The sequence below is a fragment of the Pomacea canaliculata genome, linkage group LG3, assembly GCF_003073045.1.
Source record: "Pomacea canaliculata isolate SZHN2017 linkage group LG3, ASM307304v1, whole genome shotgun sequence".
NCBI classification, from domain to species: Eukaryota; Metazoa; Mollusca; class Gastropoda; order Architaenioglossa; family Ampullariidae; genus Pomacea; species Pomacea canaliculata.
The window spans coordinates 10,014,027-10,035,054 of record NC_037592.1 but is presented as its reverse complement, the minus strand read 5'-3'; the positions used below and the strand labels follow the sequence as shown (position 1 = coordinate 10,035,054).

General features: G+C 37.7%; 2 protein-coding genes across 3 annotated transcripts; both read left to right on the top strand.

Annotated features, from left to right (window-relative positions):
- The first annotated feature begins 105 nt into the window (after positions 1-105).
- LOC112558742 lies at positions 106-9,463 on the top strand. 2 transcript variants are annotated; one of them, XM_025229379.1, is made up of 15 exons: positions 106-535; positions 734-951; positions 2,095-2,160; positions 2,407-2,487; positions 2,957-3,008; positions 3,194-3,287; positions 3,752-3,832; positions 4,262-4,346; positions 5,124-5,202; positions 5,593-5,647; positions 5,789-5,886; positions 6,478-6,912; positions 7,386-7,654; positions 8,004-8,135; positions 8,404-9,463. In XM_025229379.1, the coding sequence occupies exons 1-15, from the start codon at positions 442-444 to the stop codon at positions 8,686-8,688; spliced, it is 2,124 nt and encodes a 707-aa protein (XP_025085164.1). In that variant the 5' UTR covers positions 106-441; the 3' UTR covers positions 8,689-9,463. The 2 variants fall into 2 exon arrangements, with proteins under 2 accessions (XP_025085164.1, XP_025085163.1); XM_025229378.1 differs by having other exon boundaries at positions 108-535; positions 6,475-6,912.
- A 3,766-nt stretch (positions 9,464-13,229) lies between these two features.
- Positions 13,230-15,900, top strand: LOC112560866. The gene is made up of 4 exons (XM_025232961.1): positions 13,230-13,663; positions 14,280-14,435; positions 15,019-15,069; positions 15,305-15,900. The coding sequence occupies exons 1-4, from the start codon at positions 13,573-13,575 to the stop codon at positions 15,757-15,759; spliced, it is 753 nt and encodes a 250-aa protein (XP_025088746.1). The 5' UTR covers positions 13,230-13,572; the 3' UTR covers positions 15,760-15,900.
- Positions 15,901-21,028: the final 5,128 nt, after the last annotated feature.

Sequence of the window (21,028 nt, the reverse complement as noted above, 5' to 3'; positions counted from 1 at the left end):
ATACATACGATATTTATATATATAAGTTACTTAATGATTTCATTACATTTTATGATCCATCGAGAGGTTTTCTAGAAATAATTACTGAAGACCTCATAAATTATCTCTTTTTCAGTCTTCCGACAGCACCAATGATTTCCCTTGGTACTAATATAACTCGATCGTAATGCGACTGGCAATGGAGCGGTAATTACAAATGTTCTGCAGAAGAAAATAGCTGCCACTTTATTTTAATATCTTCATCTCATATTTTCTGTGTTAAATCCATGAAAGTTTTACAACAAAACTAATGAAACAGATATTTTACAAGGAGACCTGTGACAATAATGTTTACCCTCACGACTAGCATCAAGCTCAGCTGACTTATACGGATGGCTAGTAGATGTCGACAAGGTGCAAGTGAACCGCTTTTGTCAATATCATAAATTTTAAAAAAGTATAATGAAGAAATCAAGAAGAAAAAATAGGACGCGGAGTCATACCATTGTGGATCAAGATGAAGAAAGGAGAAAGATCTGTGCCTCGATCATGAAGGGTGCGTAGTACTATTCTCACAATTAGCGTCAGGTCATATATTTGTTAGGCAGCAAAGTAATAGCATTTAATTTTTTTCCTCTTTTATTTTTGTCTCTAAGTAAAGTTCATACATACAAAGACACAAATCATCTGTATATGCATTTTAAATGAACATCATTAAAGAACAGATTGTCGTAATTAAACAACTCTTAAATAGTTTTTCAGGCTCATGCACAGTCCCCTAGCGGAGAAGGTGCAGTTTTAGTTCGCGATAAGTTAGAACGGAAAAGAGTCATTGCTCAACAAAGTGATAATCACCAGCTAAGGGCTGAAACCAAAGATCCCCATTCATCATCATCGTCATCGTCACCAGATTCTCAATCTCAACAGAAAACTAACAAAGAGAAACGTAGAAAAAAGAAGAGCTGTAAAGATGTACGTATGCTTTCATTTGCCTTTTTTAATACTTTGAATAACATTGCTTATTTGTGTGTAGAAGTAATTACAGAAGAAGAAAATAACCCAAACCCCCTTTGTATACATTGCTATTGATGCCTTTTTTAATTTTATTGTTAAGAAAGATAAAATGTGACTTTAGTGATAAAGAGTTGATCATAACACATTGTACTCTTTTTTGTATCCTTTCAAAACTTCCACACATATGCATAATCGCAGGATACACAAACATAGACTTTATAATCTTTATTTGTGATTTGTAAAGCACAAGACTTGCACAAGCTGAAACCATTGAAGGTCTAATTTTTTTTTTTTAATGACTGGGTAGAGCTCAGTACAAGATATTACTTTACAAAATTTTGGGTGAGTAAACACCCTTCTGTTCTTTAGGTACAGGCCTACTAACAAGAGTACAGAGAAAGAGGTCAAAATCATGAAATCACATTTGTACACATTTATGCCTAATTAACATATGGACTCTTCCATTGGGTAAAGCCTAATTATAAATGTATCTATGAACAATCCTGATTTCTGAAGTATAATCAGAAACAAATTGTATTCCACTAGACCTTTATGTCAATTCTTTTGACACGTCATTGTGAACTTTCTTAATTTTTCTCATGCTTCTTATATAAATCATTCTCTGATGGGTTAAAACTGATAGGATTTAAAAAAAATCCTGGCATGATAATCATAGTGGAACTGCCACAAATCATTGTAGCAAAAGGTAAAAATCAGACCATGCTATATCCCTCATCTGCTAACTTCTCTGCCTGCCAGAATGTTTGGAATTCTCTTCCCATTCCTCTTCAAACTAAATCTGCATTCAAAGTCTTTAAATATGGCTTCCAAACCCATCTCTTTAAGAAATATCTTGCATAATCAAGAGGACTATTCAACTCACTCTTGAATTCTTCATCCATGCATTAGTTCATGTTTTTGACATTGTCTCATCACCTGTTTGCTGATGCTTATGTTTCTTATACGGGCTGTCGATTTATTTGTGGTCTTTCATGTGCAGCACATTTAGCTCACATCTGTGCATTGAACCATGCTTTACAAATACTGTCATTATTATTAACAATTACATAATAAAGCATAATAGTAAAAATTACTTTTCAGAAGTCAGCTGAAGAACCTCACTCGAAAGTCAGTCAACATTTGAGGGTTGCTCATTCATATGCATTTGTAAGTTATAAAGTAGTAATATTATTTGTAAGTTATAAAGCAGTAAATGTAATTTAGTACAGCTTCAATTATGTTAATGACAAATAACTTTATTTAATAAATTTATGTAAACATGTGGTATATGCAGTACAAGTGCAATGATTTCTTTGATACAAATTTCAAAAATTCATTTACACATTTTATCAAATTTTAATAAAATGTGTGTTTATGATGATGATGTGTGTGTGTGTGTGCATGTTTTTGCAGTTAACAAAACCAACAATTTCTAAGGTAAAGAATACAGAGTTGGCAAGCTGTGGTGGCTGCATCACCAGGCATCGTCTGACGGTATGATTATTTATGTGAATATAGCTCTTTGGTTGTTAAGTTCTTCGCCAATAGATCCATTACTTCATTATTGTGATTCATCATTTGTACTGTTTCTTAAACAATTATATTTTTATGGAAACAAACATTTGCATCTTTTTTTGGAACTTGCTTTTATCACTAGACTTTGTAGTTTAGGGCTTTGGCCCTCTATTTAATGCTCTGAGTGCTTTCCAAAAATAAAACATCTCCATGTTTACATTAAAAACCTTCAACATTGTTACAAGTTATATCCTCATTTATGTAGTGATTATGGTGATATTGTGGTAGAGACAAATTTTAAGAATGGTGATCTTTATAAACCTTAAAAAGTTTGACAATGTCACACTACATGGTTCCATTTTAAATAAAGTTTTCATATTATTTTCTCATTTTTATTCTATACTGCAGATGTGACCTCTTATATCACTGTACAGTTATTATGTTTCAGAGAAACATTGGACTATTTAACCCAGGCAGAAAATCCAGCACTATTGTCAGAGGTGAGGCATTTACTGTAAACAATAAGGATGCGGTGAACATTTTTGCTCTTCATTAGCAAAATCTTCCATTTGTTTATATTTCCCTCATTTTTGTCAGGCAGTCAGTTTTATTTCGGTTCATAGTTTTAGAATGTGACATTTGGTAATATATTAGAGTTTATGCATTTTGTTTTCTTTCCTTTCAGATCCGATACCAGTCCCTGAGTCTGTTCAAAGAGATGTGGACTTAAGTCTGCAGAAAATCCTTGATCATAGTGATGTTGACTATGAAACTGAAAGGTTAATATAACTGTCAGTCTTTTCATTATAAAAGAGTGTTTTTTTTTCTATACATACATATGGTATTAACAGTTAAGAGAATGATTTACTTTTAATAGTTTTACTTTTGATTTGCTTTTTAAGTTTTTAAAATTTTTTTATTACTTTTTTTTGTGATGTGTGAAATATATGTAAAAAAGTTCTTTCATACCTTATATCACTTCTTATATCTCACCAAATTGTCACCTTTAGCAGACTGCTAGTAACAAAGGTAGTTTTTAGATTTGTTGTGGAGAAGAATTCAGAGTGTGTTGTTATGGAGATGTAGATGTCTCTGATTGTTTTGTGGCGTTGCGTTAGAAGAAACCAATCATAGTTCTTAATTGTTTGTAATGTCATCACAGTTTTTGTGAGTTTTGAGCATGAAGGATTAAAATTGAGTTGAGAAAGGGAGGCAAGGAGATTTGGTCGTCTTTTATCTTCAGAGATGACAGTGGCATGCAGTTGATGCTAACACCATCATCTCACCATCAGGATGTCTCGTGTCTCAGTGTCACATCTAGAAGGTAAGTAAACAGTACTCTTTGTCTTTGTTATCTATGTGCATGTGTGTGAGAATGTGTACACACATGCATGTATGTAATTATATGTAAGTACGTCAAAGAAGAGATGTGTTTTTTTTTATGTATGGATGATCCATTGATTTCTTTTAAGGGACTGGAGAGGGCCGATTTACTGTGTAGTTCTGACTAATGTCTTGTTAAGAAACAGTGACCAAAAGTTGCATAATGACTGTAGTCAACAATCAAGACCAGTGTGTTAGAGACCAATTGTTGGTTCAAGTCCATACAAGTTACTCAAAGTTCTTGTTTAAATTGTGCAATATGTTGTTTTTATATATATATATAAATCACTTCTAGGATACAAGTATGAAATAAGACAATTAATAATACCTGTGCAAAATCATGTTAATTTTTTTATTTCTGTTCGTCTAGTGCCTCTTCAAATAATGGATCAGTTAATTTTCAAGACAGAATGCAGGAAGTTCCCTGTGCAGATTCAGAAAACTTATTTCCAAAGGTGTCTCATGCTATTTTGTTGGAACATATGCAGTGATTCCTTCAGCATTTGCTATTAACAGAAATCATTGCTGCTTGTCATTCAGCACAAATTTTAGAATATCCTTATCATCTTTCAAGTGTTAATCGTTCTTTTAAGAATGTATTAATGTTTAACATACTAAAAAATGATCATATCATGTTTATTATTTGTGATAGAAAATGAATATCATCATCAAGCAATTTGTTGTGGATCACAACTCAGGGGCTGATCTGAGGCAGTAGAAGATCATGCTGTTGGACAGTGCACCCTCTGACACTGACACAAGAACAAATAATAATAATACTGACCGCATCTTTTGTCCAAAACATGTTGCACTCTTGTTCATATCTATATATACTGAACAGTTTTCCAATTTTTCATCTTCATATTTTATTAGTTATGCACTCGCTAATCCAGTGTAACAAAGACCCGACCAGAGCTAGTGTTAGGGGAAGGGGTGGGGAGGGTGAGCAGCAGGGTGCCCCGTGCTAACAAGTGCACTATTGGAATGAGACAGTCCGCAATTTTTTTATTGCCATGCTGCATATGTTGTGCCAGCTTTCAAAGGCCCCGCAGTTCTATTTGCCCAAGGCACCACATCCCCCTAACGCTGGCTCTGTCAAGGCATGTCCAATTTCTAGAAAGGCTAAACAAATCAGTCTTGCATCTGTCATCATAATTTATTCATCACATGGCACATTTCATCTTTCTATTCTTGTGACAGTTATTATTTGAAATGTTTTAAATTTTATCCAGACTGTGCCATATGAAGACTTTGCCAATGGCATGCAGTCAGAGTTGACTTCTCAGCTGAAGAAGCATTTCACACACAGAGGTGAATGAAGACATCTCATTAACTTTTCTGCTTATTTATATTTAAATATCTTTATGATAAATGTCTTTCAATATATATCTTAATATGAGGGTTTTTTTCTGAGTCTATATTCTTAACTGTTATACCTTTTAATACTCTGACAGAAAACTAGATTTATAAACCGATAAAATAAGCTTGTGTTTGGTGAATTTTGTCATGATAGGTAAAAATGTTTGCCACACACAAGCCCATAATTGAAACTATGTGTGTCTAATTAAACAAACCTTTGCTGAGAAAGTACCAGACTAGGCACTTATTTAACATAAACAACACCTTGTGAAAGTGGAGCGTGATTGTTGTTGTTTTTTTTTTGTTTAGTTTTGTTTGTTTTTTATTTTTTGCATGTTTCAGATTTACTTAGAGAGACATGTATGGAACTGAAGAAATTGTTGAATGAGAAACAGAGGTGAGCTTAATGTGAACAGCACCTGTTTCCAGCTAAAAACAACTCTCATTTTTAAAATGGTCATGCATCTATTTGAAAACATCTTTGAACTTCATAAAACTTTACCATGTGTGGTAACCGTGTCTTTTCTACTTTCTACAGAATTATTCCAAAGAAGCATGTGTTTGTTAGAATTTCTACACCACAGCCAGGTTCTCTTCACCAATCTCTTTCAGAATCTTTCTCTATTCTGGATGAAGGTATTTCAAATTCTGGTTATTGAAGACAGAATGATAAGAGTTTTAGTGATAATATTTATGTAAATAGTTCCTTGGAATATATACTACTGGTACAGGTAGTAGTCCAGATTTTTAGCTCACTCTTTGTTTTCTTTGCTTTATTTCAGATTAATTATAAAAAGGATTGTATATTTTTTAATAGAACAGTTTAGGTTGCATACTTGCTTGAAAATTATTGGGAAGATAATTTCAGACTTTCTGTAACTACTAGATACTGCTTGAAAAGTCACCACAATGAAATGGGTTGATTTGCATGTCCTATTGAGAGAGTTAGACCATCTCTCATCGGGATGACACTTCTGTTTCAGCCATGCTGCTTGTGAATGCTGGCATGTGTGGATGAATTGTGATTGTATGCAGGTCTGTGCTGTAATTAGCTGAGGGTTTGGCCTGCGATAATCTGTGTGGCATAAATGATTGTATAGTAGGGGTGTTGGTTGTTGACGCCTTGCGAAGCAGTTTCTTTTATTATTATTAGTTATAACTGTTTGAGCTTCTCCCTGATTGCACTGAAGCATAAATAAAATTGCGTTGTTTCCTACTTTTCAGCAGATGTTAAAGAAAAGAGGACTAGGAGTGTAGAACTTGTGGACAGAGAAGTTTCTGTTGCACATTCCATCAAGAGACATGCATCTGTTTCACAGACTTTGAAATGTTCTCCATCCCAGAAACGATCATCTGTTTCACAGACTTTTAATCATACCCCATCTGAGAAACAAGTATCTTTTTCGCAGACTTTAAATCATTCCCCTTCCCACAGCCTGATCGCAACCTCTGAAACACTTCTGGCACCTGTCCTGATTTGCCCTGCTGATCAGCAGTGCAAGATGCTGGAAACTAGCCAAGTGGCAAAAGAGACTAGTCATATGCCAAAAGATTGTGGACCGAAAAACTGTTTGCTGAGTACTGTAGATGTGGCTGGAAATGATTCTGCACTCTCTCTTCTTCACAGCAACTCACTTCTTTCTAGGTTAAATGCCTTACAAGGTAAGAAAGAAATACTGCTGTTGTTCCTGCTCTATTCAGAACTTTCTACACATTATAGTTTTCAGTAAATGTATTTCGATATATATATATCAGTGATGGGAAATGTGCATTCCTAGCATAAAATAAACACACTTACTTGAACAACTTCAAGAATGTTTGCTGCATAAGGAATAGTATTTTTTTATCACAGTTAAAATTGAAATAAGAAGTGCTCCAGAACTACACTGTAAAATCAACACTTTTCCCTTCAGCATGAATATATTTCAGACAGATATTTTATTATTTTAAGGTTAGTAGCAACAAAACCCTATAGCAACAAAATTAATAATAGCAACAAAACCCTATAAAGTTCCGCCCAGAATCAGGATTGATATAGTAATAGTGTGGAATTTAACATTTTGTTGTTATGCAATAACTGACCATTTACAAAAGCAATGCTGGTAGTTGATCTGTTTGATGTTTACCATTGTCAGGTGCCAAAGAAGGAAGAATGAAAATACACAATGAGAATTGTTGTAATTTACCAAAAAGGCCTAACCTTACAGGAGCCAGTTGCTACAACGATGTGACTTGTGGTCAAAAGAAATATGACAATGCTCACATCAGCAGGTGGCACAAAGAGAATATGAGATGTGATAAAAATGTTAAAGAATCCACTTTTGACTTTGGAAGGGAACAGCATCTTCCACCATGGCTTTGTTTCAAAAAAAGTTGTGTGTTTTGTGAACCTTGCCAGTCAAAGGTAATTGAGTTTCACTGTGGTGTAATTTTGAAGATAGGGTTAAATGGGTTAAATAATAACAATCTACATTTCTTTACTGACTAATGTTAAAATTGTAGAACACAAAACAGATTTGCAAATAAAGGAAATATTATGTGCTATTTCTTTTTCCTACTTGCCTACATTTATTTTCCTATCTGGGAGACCACCACTCAGTTCCATCTTCTGTCACTCTGGTTATTGTTGACTATTCAGTGGGAGCTTATTTGGCTCAAAATGGTTAGGCACTTACATTTCTGAAAATAATTTTTGTGTTATTATGTTAGCAAGTGGTGCTTTTTAAAATTCTTTTCTTTTTTTAATAAAAAAGGCAGCAGTAGCAGAGTTTTGTCACAGACCACAGTGTACATCAAATTTTGCGGAGAATTTGTATGACAGTCACCTGATGATGAAGGACATGCTCCCGGATACCTCTAGCACAAAAAGTGGTGCTTGCCATAAGGTAACTGGAATCATAAAACAGTGCTTGGTAGCTCAGGATGTCATTATTCAGCACATCCATTTGAAGATTCTCGCAGCAGTGGCTAGTTTCCGAGTCAATTGCGATATGCTTAAACATTAGCTATTATTTTTGACTTATTAAGCTTGATATACGACAAGAAAGATGCTGTGTCAGTTTGTTATTGTTACTGTTCTCGTAATTATTATGTCATCGTCATTATTTTTAGATGCACATTGTTAACAAACATTCTTAATTTATTTTGATCAAGTGTGAAGCTTCAGAGGACATCGATCACAAAGCCATGTTCTCTGACCATCAAGATGGAATTTTCTTGGATGAATTTGATGACAGGAGTGAAAAAAGGTTCAAAGGAGCTAACTCATTCACTCAGCTGTTGAGTGTTGACTGTGATCATGACCTGCTCCCTCCTTCAGGAGATGCTCCTTCCTGGTGCTTAGAGTGGAAACCTTTAGATATTTTGCCACCACTTCAAAAGCCTTCACTTGACACCCCAAGCCCTCCTGCAAGAATGTCTCCTCACAAGCTGTACTGAAGCCAAAACTTTACTGCATCTTGCTAGTAATGTTCTGAGAAGAAGGCAGAAGCACTATGCCTTCATTTATTTGGTTATATATTTATTGATGCACACTTGCACATGCATATATAGTAGCTTAAACACACACTCTTTCTTTTTCTCATACAGATTCAGAAGTATTTATGAATACACAGACTGATATGAATATTAACATCCATGCTTAATTTCACTTGCAAACTGTGAAAAATATGTGAGATATATTTCAGAGTACATTCTGCCTGGCATTTCACTATTATTAGAGGTTGCCAGATGTTTAGTCATTTGTGGCTTTTAATCTTCCAATTGTCACCAGAAAGGGAAAGTAGACAGAGGGTGTGTGTTCACATGGGTATGTGCAAGTTGAGCAAGAAGGTACAAACATTTTTCTTAAAAGAGGCCAAAGAATTTGACCTGAAATATTTACAGATACAAAAGCAGTTGATGTCCAACTTCTTTGTGATCTTTGTCTTTGTTATAAGATTTGTCAGGGTTTATTCCTGTAAAGAATGTGATTATGTGGCAATGATACTTTGTCGTTTCCACTTTGCGTTTTTTTTTTTTAACAGTTATTAATACCAGGAAGGTACATGAAGTGTTAAAAGACCTAAAATGTTCAAATGTACTAAAAATATTTGAATGTCAGAAAATTTCAATAATTCTTTTCCAAAGTTACTATTCTTTTTAATGAAAAACTTTTCTTCTGCTTCCAAAGTACCTTGGAGGGAGCTGAACCAAATAAAATAATGAAACAGTGGACTGGTGTGTTGTAGAAAAGACTGAATATTTGCACAGAAGTAAAGCCATTATTGGAGGGGGGGGGGAGTGTTCTTGTGTTAGATTATGTCCCCTTTGGATCTGCAGCAAAGCAAGTTATGTTTATACATCAATGACTGAATATGGTTCCCAGGTTTTTATCAGTTAGCTCCTTTTTTTAAACTCTATAAATTCCTTCATTATCATTCTGATATTCTGATACAAGATTTTTTGCGTGGATCCATTGTGCTATTATGCAATATGTGGATAACTTAAAAATAATAAAATATGGCAATGTGACAGATCATGCTGAAGGGAAAGATCATTTTGTGGACTGCCTTCCCATTGCTGAGAAAAAGGACTTTTCCATCTGTTTAAGCTACTACATCCAAAATAAAAAGATTACGTTTCCCCTCACCACTTAGGTTTGCATTAGGGTTAGTAATATTTGTAAGTTTAGCTTTGGGTAGGATTAGGTGTAGTGTATAATACACACATATTATGTTGAAGCTTTGAAAGTGCCATGAAAGGATGAACCAGTGACCAGGTTTGGTTTGGGGGGATTCTCATGTTGGAAAAGAGAGGTAAAGCAACGAGGTGCATAGATGATATTGTGTGCACAAAAATATGGTTTTTATGATAAATTTTACTAAAGAAACTGATAACATGAGAAAGTGGGAACTGTCCCTAGTTTGCAGGTATATTTCATAAGCGTGTCCTTGGTTTTCAAGAATACATATTTGTATTCACAATGTATGTGAACTATTCAGATAGTTTTAAGTTGGGTTAAAGATGATTGAACATGAGAATATATCGATCATGAGTTATCAAACTGACACGCAAGGAAACTCTAGAAAATATCCATTGAACCTTCCATTGTCCAGCTTTTGACGCTTCCTGCACACTCATATGTGCTTCCCACTAATAGATAAATAAAACACGAATAATGTGTACACCTTTCCACATCTCTTTGGCACCTATTTACATGACAAGCTACTTTGCCGTAGTAACTGGCAATACAAGTTCCTTCCTCACTTTTCCCACACACAAATATTAATGCATGCCAAAATAGGTAGATGTACCAGATGCTATATGAGTGGTTTGAGGTATTATTGTCTGTGTACACCCATGTATGACGAGCTCTCATCATCGTACTAACAGGAGTAACAAATCGACGAAAGCGGAGTTCTACGGCAGACGAAACTCAACACAAAGACCACCAACAGCATTGCTAATGAAATGGTCAGTACGTAGTCTTGATCATTGTTCAGCCATCTGGAAACTTCAAGCGATTTTTCATCCACACATCTCGCGATATACCTGGCGCTGATGTTATTTTACCTGTGGATCGAAAAACGGACCAGCGAGATCGGTATGTTCCAGGGCCTGATGATTGCTGTTTAATTCAACATTCTGTGCATAATGGCACCACTTGCTCGCCAAGGTTTCTCTGCATACTCTCTCTATACATATATATATATTATTTCAGCCACCAGATGTGTTAAGTATTGACTGCGGTTGTTCAAGCTTACAGGCCACACGGTATGCAGAGAAAACATATGAATACTTAGGGTACCGTTCTCTATCAGTTTAGGGTATGTCCGGATGTTCCAACAAGTAGGGCGGGGGAGGGAGAAAGTTTTTCTAAAGAAGTTTAGAGAAAGAGGGAGTGATGTCTTCTGTCAGTAGAACACACGTCTGGAAAATACTTCCCGCTGATGTATTTATCAGTTCTAAAAATATGCTTGAAAGTTGGGAACTTATACCGCGCAGCATCACGACCAAGATTGATGTCACTCTATGTGCACTATATGTGAATATTATAATAAAAATTATGTAATAAAAGCCTATTCTCTGTTTAGAATTAGTGTTTCAGAAATTAATCGCCACAACAACTGTTTTGCTTAGTATGATAAGCCCGCTTTTATCAATTTTGCCCAGATGCTTTGGATGATAAATACATGTTTGTTTTTGCCCTCTTTATGCTGACGTGAGAGATAAGTATGGGAGAAAAAAAACTCATGGTAGTCAGCATGGCCTGAAAAGACTGCAACAGAAGTGACCAAAAAAAAATTAGGCAAATGATATAAATTTACATTTGTGTAAAGTTCTTGGTGCACGTGTTTATAAAAGTCGAGTATAGCTGGTCTTGTTTACAACTTGATGTTTACAGCAGTTTTAAAATGTTAGTCGGAGCGCTGCCGAGAAAACTCCTCGCAGCGAGTTGACGCGACTGCCACCAGGTGGCGGTGCTGTATTCCGTTCGCGACGCACGTGTCCCCCCTGTCTCCGGCAGCAGCGCGGCGTTACCCTCACGCCTTCCGCGCAGCACCGGCCACCCTGCTCCTCCGTTGCTCTGTTCTCGAACACGATGGCTGTCCAGTGTCTCTGCAGATGTACTAACAGCTCTCCCGCGTGTCGAAGTTTTCCCAGCATCCGGGTCCTTTCATAGAAAAAAAATGACCAGCCTCCAGGACGTTCACGGCCAGGGTGAGCTTCGCACGAGAGTCCCAGGAAATCGTGCGAGCCTTCATCTGTCCAGCATCTCACTTGCAAAGGGTATAGGGCCTTTGAACACAAGTTACTGACACGACCCTTCACCCTCTTGTATACTCTGACCGTGACAGTGGCTACTTCGACAGATGCTCGCACCCTTTCTGTAGCTATCCTCTTTAAGCAATAAATAATCATTTTTATACCACTCTTGTACCTGTACTACGGAGTTGTCAGGCGACAGTTGCTCGCTAGAGTCCGGCAGCAGAGCCAACTGACCAGCCAGCCACATCGGTAAACTAAGGTTGCGGACGTCTTCCAATGGACAAATATTAACTCAGCACACAAGACATTGATTCACAAAGCCCTCCCTACACAGTTTTTCTTGTGCTGATGTATGTAATCAGCAAAACATTCATGTAGCAACACTGTGCTGCGGCGTCTGGTGTTCGGACATCGTTAACTTTACGTCTTCCAGACCGGGCGGCGTCTGAATGGCCAGAACACAGCAGACGAACAATTAATTGTCGATAAAATAAATTTATAAACACAAAATTTCAAATTATGATGAGAGAAACTAGCTACAGCGAAATGAACCCCTGATCGACCTACACTTGAAATGTGAGGAGATGATTAGTAGTGATAGTGTTGTTGCTATCTGCCATACATTACGAAAGTTTTCGACATCTATAGTTTTGTGATTAATTGAAAAATAATAAGTCCTCTCGGACAAAAAAATGTCACATGTATCAGGCTAGGCCCTGTAATCTTTTGCTGAAAACCACGGTACGAAAACAATGCTGTTTGTTTTAGGACAGTAGACCCCTGTTCTTAAGAATGGTATTTGGGTATTGCATGCTTGTTGGTCGGTTCGGGTGAAAATTGCAGTTTTTTGTAAAACATGTAAAGGCTTTTATTTTTTTATTTATTTTCTGTTTATAATTGATGTTTGTTTCCGCATTGCCTTTTGAAGTACCTTCCATTCAGGTCCAATATTAAACATGAGTCATTATTATAAATTATACATTATTAGTCCGTCAACCACGGGGCATTCTATGCTCATTTATAGCTCTTGCTATGTCATTTGGTAACAATTCCCAAGTAGCCTCATTGTAAATGTACTGTTCACAAAAATGGTAACAGTAAACCTTCTTTCTTCGTTGTAATCTTTTGGAGAGTTTTTTTCTTGCTTTTGGTTCCTCTGTCATTGCACACGTAGTAACAGGTCTAGCAAATTAATTTGTCAATATTTTTGTCTTTAATAAAATCCAGAGTGGAAATTGAGAAAGAAACAACAGGATAAGAAATACGGCGTAACAGCTACAGGAAGTTGCTGCTAAAATATTTGTCACAGATTTATTATGTCCATTATAAAAATCATGCAGCAAACACAACAGCAGATGCACTTGTTTGCGCTGGACACTAACGAGGAGAAAGAGAGTGAGATATGTGGAGCCGCTGACTAGTCCAGCCACGAGGGTCCAGCAGCAGCATGAAGAACTGCACTGCGTTCCGCAACGCGGGCGCCGGCGTGCGCTAACCTTTCGCTCCGGTACGGCCCGCCCGTCACAGGCGCCCGCGAGCCTCGTTTAGAGATAGTACGACAACTGCGCCAAGATGGCCGCCAATGTTGTTGGTTTCAGATTTGAAGATGACATTTTCTTTAATAGTTTGTGCACTCGAGAAGAAATGAAAAGTTTGCAAGGAGGTATACGCATTCGTCTTATTTGTACACATCATTTAATTGATTTTTTAAATTCGGATTTCGTTTTTGTTTCTTTTTTTATTTTTTTTTATTAGATTTTATATTCCACGAACGTTCTTAGTCGTCAAACGGCTCTACATTGCTTAGGCTACCTGCGTCTCATGTGCTGAGTAATGTAAGAAATAGTAATGATCCATAAATGTATATTTTACATTTATATTGTATAAATATTACCCACATGTATATTTGGTCGCTATTACTATTTATTTAGGCTGCGTTATAGTTACTACGTTAGTAGAGTTGCTAATTTTCTTTTTTTATTATTTTAGAAATTTACTTTATGTATTTATCTTTATATGTAATTTATACAGTTGTATTCATTTTGTCATCTTGTACATGACTGTAGTATGCATGTGCAAGTGAGTGCAACTAGTTTCAGTAGTATAGATTGTGCTATTAAATTGCAGCTGTTTCAACATAAGTGTAGTTACGCTGTGACCATTTCTGTGTTGTATTGCTTTATCCCTTTTTTATATTAATATTCAAAGATAACAACGCTTTAACACAAAACACTTTCATAGGTAGAGACTTGAAATGGGAATAAATATATCTGTTGCAGAACTTGGTGAACGGAGCGCACCAGGGCTGGCAGCTCAAAAGGCCAGCCATTATGGGCTGAGCCTCGAATCAACCTCACTTTTAAAAGAAGTAAAAATTGGGGGCTTTGAGGAGGCAAGCTGGATTGGCGTTTTGCACCAGTTTATAAACACTGAAGGTAAGTCTCGAGAACAACGCACACTGCATCTCTTTGGTTTTGGTTGTCACTGCAATAGAAAGAAAAACCCACCCCAGTCAAAACTCATGTTGCTTTAAACTGTCAGTGGTTGACAGTACCACTTTAGCCAGTCTAGTCTACCTACTTTATATATTTTTTTATAATCTTTCTCATTGTTACTCACCAATAAAAGACCTGTCGCTAAACTTTCTCAGTGGTTAGAAGATGACATTATCTGACTTTTGCAGAAGTGAAAAAGAAAATATTCAACATTTATTTTAGAATTGTAAATATGTTGAAGAGTTTTGCAGAAACTTACAAATTGTATAATAAAAAATCTACAAATGCATCAAGGATAATTATCAGCAAACATCTGGTTTTATTTGGACTCATGTAAATATTGTAATACAGCTGTAAAATTGAAAAATTTAATGCATGTACACAAATGAAGGAAGAAAAATTTGCAAACAATGGCTACCCTATAAACCATTTGTTACTTAGACATAAATACTGAGTTAACTCTTTAAATGATTTCTTAAAACTATGTATTTCTTTGCATATGTATATTATTATTGTTCTGCAGGAGATCCAGATGTTTGGCCAGTATCAACTGTCTCAACACTGACAGGAATCCGTAGGTTGCTTTTATAATCTCTCCATTTACAGAACTTTCATTCATTGTTATGACAGGTTTTTTTTACTCCATAGTAAACATTGCCATACTCTAGGCCTAAAGGTTTAACAAGGTTCATAAACATGTCAGTTGCTAAAGTATATGAAAGTACTGTCCATCATTTCACAACTCCAAACATAATACATAAATTGAAGTGTAAACAGATTATAAGATTATGCTCTTTTTGTTATGGTAGTTTTCTATGTAAAAAAGAGACAGACTACTCCACAAAAGGCACCAGTCCCATTGTCATCGGCCGCTCAGTGCCCGTCAACATCATCGTCTCCATCAACATCATCGTCTCCATCAGCATCGACCGCACAGTCCCCGTCCACATCAGCCTCAAAGTCCCCACATCCAGATATCAGTGACAGAAGGAGCAGTTGTAAGAAGCGCAAAAGAACTGCGGCAGAACCACCACAGTGGTTTCTCGAGTATGCTAAGATGCAGGAAGAAAATATGGAGGGACTGAGACAGGAGTTTCAGGAGAGAAAACTCATCCTCATAGAGAAGAACAATCTCCTAAAAAAGAAGAATGAGCTTCAACTCATCCTCATGGAGAAGAACAATAATCTCCTAAGAGAACAGAATGAGCTTCTTAAGAGCTACATTCAGAAACGTCTACCACCCCCTCCTGGCAGTTCAGAATAAAAAAATGAAAAGTACAAATTGTCTGTTTTTAAGTACACTGTAGCTGGTGGTTTATCGTAGCGCACGTGCGATTTCTAGACGCTTTTCAATACCGCTGGAAGCAAGTCTGTCTTCACCCACATCTTGGTGATTACACACATCATCAACTGTAATGATGTCATCTTCGTTGATGCCTCTGTTAAGAATGATAAAATTGTGTAAAACACAAGCTGCCACCATGATGATAGGCATATCCTCAACTACCTACATGTCTAGAAACTTGAATTTTCTAAATTTTCCCTTTAACAACATTCTAGCTCGCTCTATTTCTATCGGGTTGAGGAATGCGCCCGATTGTAATTCTTTTCACTGTCGGTCAAATGTCCATTGTCTCTAAAGGGAACCAAAACTGTATTGGTCAACTGATACGCAGAATCCCTAATAGATGAAAAGCTGGAGGCAGCGGATTATCTTGTAAATAATTAAAAAGTGGGCTTTGCCGAAAAACCCGTGCATCATGCACGGAACCTGGCCATCTGCATACACAACCAAAAACAGAAGGGATTTGTTGCAGATAACCTGCAGTTGGATACTTATGTTCTTTTTACGATTGACGAAGGAATCCCTGTGCTGGCTTGGAGCTGTTATTTTAACATGAGTCCCATCTAGAGCTCCAGTAGCACCTGGAAAACGAGCTCTGCAATGTGGCAAAAAAATAATCTCCTCTAAACAATATTAAAGATGAAAATTCGGCTCTAGGATCTATTAATCTTTGCAAGAGTTAAAAATGCCATTGCATATAATACTTAAACAGTTGTACCTCAGTTAATGTCTGCACTTCATAAGGATGAACATTTACAAAACACTTTTACAAAATGACAAAATTCCCAATCACAAATCCTACCATGTTATACTCCTCCTTCCAACACGTGCACGCAGACTGTGAAAAGCACGACTTCAGCCTGCACTGTGTTTTATAATGATACGCATTATATTTTATTCACTATACTAATTCTTTGAAACATAAGCCCTAGAAATAGTATAAACTACTTACTTCATAATCTGCTCAGTACATTCGTAAAGTCTGCTGAAATTCAACTTCACAGTACTCGTGTACTGTTCTTTCTACATAATCTTCAATTCTTGTGGGCTTTTTCCTCTTTTGTTCACAAAGGGATGCCGCTATAATTAATTATAGTTTTAGCAGTCAACTGGAAAAAATCGTCTGCAGGCAGTCCAGTAATCAGAGTACGTGCTGTATACTTTAGACCTCAAAGCGATCCATACGGTAGTTCCGGGTGGAAACGGATGCTGAGGGCGACTCAGTACGTTCAGAGCTGCTCCCGTACCCTCCCTTGAGGCCCATGAAGTGCAAACTTGGATGGTGGGTGGTGGGAGGGAGGAGAGGAGGAGGAAAGAACTGTCGGAGACAGTGTCTGTGAATGTGCATCCTGTTTTCCTAAGCCTGGTGTCAGAGAGTTCACACAGGTCAGGTCAGGTCGCGGGACCTTGGATGTAATAGTCCTCTTGTAGTTTTACAGTGTTCAAATTCACACTTGAGGATCCACACTGAATCCGTTTTCGCAAACATGTGATTAGAAAAGCGGGCAGCTGATAATACGTCACACCAATAAGTCGGCGTTCACAGTGACGTGTCGAATGAGCTTCAGTGGTCATGTGACCTCCATTTGCGTTACTGGCAAACACTTCCTGAACAAGGAAGATGACGATGTTACAGGCTCGTCCTCGTTCCAGACCTCGTTTAACCACTGCTGTAGCCGCCACGTGATAATGTTTTGATATCACTACTATAGCTGGTATCCTATCATTGTCAGGGTCATTATCGTTAACATCTGTGTGATTATCATTTGCATGATCACGCATACAACTGTAAACAAAAAAAAAAAAAAAAAAAATGAAATGGTGCTAATAGTTAATTTTCTGTGTGTGTGAGAGAGAAGGGTGGATGTCAACTTGTCTCACGAGAATGTAGTTGCAGAAAAAGGAAAAACAAGCTGATGGTGGAGTTGGAAGAGATGTTCGTGATCACTCAACAATACGTCACTCAATTGATGTTCACAGGAACAGCCGACATTTGTCACACAAATTCGATTTCCACACTGATGCGTTGCATGAACTTTGGTCGTCGTGTGATTTCTTTCTGCGTCACTGGCAAATGCTAACAAGGAAGATGTCCCACGGGAGGCTATTTCGCCATATTTCATTCCAGCTTTCTTTAGAAAGGCACGGGAGAAGCAGAACCAATCCTTGGTATGTTGCAACAAATGGCGACATAATTATTTAAATTATAGTCATGGCCTAACTTTACAAACCACCCCCTCTAGCCCTTTGTCACGTCGTCTCTCTCTGTGTGAGAGACAGAGAGAGAAAGTGAGAGAGAGAGAGCGTTTGAACAAGTTTAGTCTTTATGCCATTATCCTCACCTCAACCCCTGCCTCCACCTCCCCCTTACTTCACTTACTCCTCTTCGTACATAAGACATCCTTTTTTGTATCAGCAGCAACTTTAGTCTTGCTGTTCCAAGACCAAGTTTCTGGTCCTTTAATTCTCGTTCTACTGTGTCTTTAGACCGACCACGCTCCCTCTTGCCATCAGCTGTCCAATAAATGACTATTTTGGATGGTAGCTCTGGTTTCATTCTGCACACATGTCCTAGCCATTTCCAGCTTCTTTTTTTGTATTGTGGTTGTCATATTTGTGCAGCTGGCTCTTGTAAGGATTTCTTTGTTAGTAATTGTGTCATTGAATTTCGAACTGTTTACTTAAGTGTCACAAGACGAAAGAAATAAAAATAAAACGATAAGAAAACGAAGTTTCGGTCGTATCGCACACATACATACGGTATGACCTGCAATGCCAACATGTCAAACACACACACACGCACGGACAGCATCATGTCAGAGACACAGTGCTGCAGGCGCCTTGGAAACCAGGTCAACGTTCTGCTCACACGACAACCCGCGTGACGTCACACACCTCCGGCACCAGAGTCGAACAACAATACATTAGCACGCGCGTGTTCCATATAATTATATAAACATATTTAAAAAATAAGCTGTTGACCATCTGCAACGTTTAGGACCGGCCTCTTGATCATGACGCGGAGTGTTTGCCGCGCGGCATTAAAAGCGAATGTGTGTCGTTGATCGACATGTTGATGTCGGTGTTGTTAGAAGAACTATTAGTCTGCAGTAGATGTTGCTGCTTTCAATACTTTTTCGGGTAGAAAGAACTAAATACCATTTTAAAATGCTACTTAGTTCCTGAAAGGTCTTGCGGGGTTCTATTATTTCCAATGATGTGTTCGAGGTTGGTGCAGAATTATAAATACTATTTCCCAGAGACAAATGGAGAACGCCAAACTCCTACTAAATATTACAACTATACATAGATACATTGTCAACGGAACAAACAATGGGTTGTCAGTAAAGTCACATGTTTGACCTCTTTCTGTGATTTCAAAAAAAAAAACTTCCCATTAGATCTTCCATTGTTAGGAGCATGCACGCTGTGGACTGAGTCGGATTTCGTAGTAATAATGTGAACAAATCGATCCTTGTCTAATTAAACAGCCATAGCGGAAAAAAACTCTGATAAACCTAGGCTTTTGTACAATATAGATATGTAAACATAATGGCTTACATTTTCTGTGACACTAAATTTAAACTTGTTTTCACCAAAATATTATGGGCACGTGTTTGTCTGTTTTTGCTTGGGAAGGGGTCAATGGGTAATTTACACAGTATCAAAAAAAAGTGGTTTCAGCAGATGTTCTAAAGATCTGCACATTGGGAATGCTTGTAAGGGAGGTGAATACAAATTACTGCATGTTGAGGTTGCGTACAGACCCTCGTGCATGCCACGCACGCGCTCACACACACACGTACGTCATTCAGCCGACAGCTTACATCCGTTGGCTGATGAGCGACCTACTAGGAGAGGTTATATCTGGGGATATATTTCATCCATACGGCCTCAGCCACCTTTCTCTCTAACGATAATTTATTGTAAAAAAAAAAAAAAAAAAAAAAAAGAGAAGAGTTGGCGAAAAAAACAAAAAAATAAATGCTTTGAGTTTAAATTTTGTGTCAACGTCATCCATCAGCGACATGCTAAATGTCCATGGCGGATCGCGCAGATCCGGGTTGAGATATATGGATGTCACACCTAACACAAAGAGAGGGTCGTGGTTGGTTTTTCTCCCGGTTCTCCAGTTCTCTATCCCGCACTACCCTTCGTCTTCATTTCTTTTCACCCCCCCCCCCCCCCGGCTGACAATTATCAGAAGGTGAAAGCACTTTCTTACCATATAAACCAGACAATCAGCGAGAAGGATGGTGGTGATGTTACATGAGAACAGACAATTCACATAAGACGTAGAATAAGATATAATTACACAGTACACGATGAGATAATCAACACTACACGTTTTACACTGACACGACTGCAGTGGGTTGCTCGACTGATAAGAATTAATCCAACACCTTGTACGAGGCACATAAGCGTCATGAAAAACAAAGTCCTACTACTACTACAACAACAACAACAACAACAGCAATAATAATAATATCTGTAAAGTTCAATTCCCCGTAATACTCTGTACACAAACAAACCGACAGCCAACCAAACGAGAAAAACAAGCGCCAGCAAATGGATGACTTCATGGCAAAAACATGAACAAAGAGCGTGGATAACGATAAAGAACCGAGGAGATAACGGAATAGTACTCTTGATCATGAAATACATATTTTTAAATTTAGATTCTGAGCCGGATATGAAAGCTTCGAATGTATATGCAGGTGGGAGAGAAAGGACGCCCACGAAGAAGGAGCGGCTGCCACATTGATGATACGTGGGGCAGAGAGGAGGGCAACACCAGCACCGGTGGTAAGGCATCGGTAACTCAGGGGTGGTATGAAGCGAGGGTTAGTCGCTACCCTGGGGCAACATGGAAAACTCAAGGACAATCGTTTCCGAAAGTTTAAAGCGGTGTCCAGACCTCGCAGATGTTTTACCCCTGGAATCGTAGTTATAAAGAGGTAGCAAGGGTCCCCCAAGTAAAGAATCATGAGGTCTGGACACCGCTTTATAACCTCGGAACGAGACACTTCTCCTTGAGTTCCCCATTTCCCAGTGGTGAAACGACTGACTCTCGCTTCTTAACTACGGTTCAAAACCTGATCACTGAAAAAAAATGAAGACAACTTAATGACAGCTTGGTCGACCAAATGAAGTTCGCTGCGCGACACGGGTATCGAACCATGGCGCC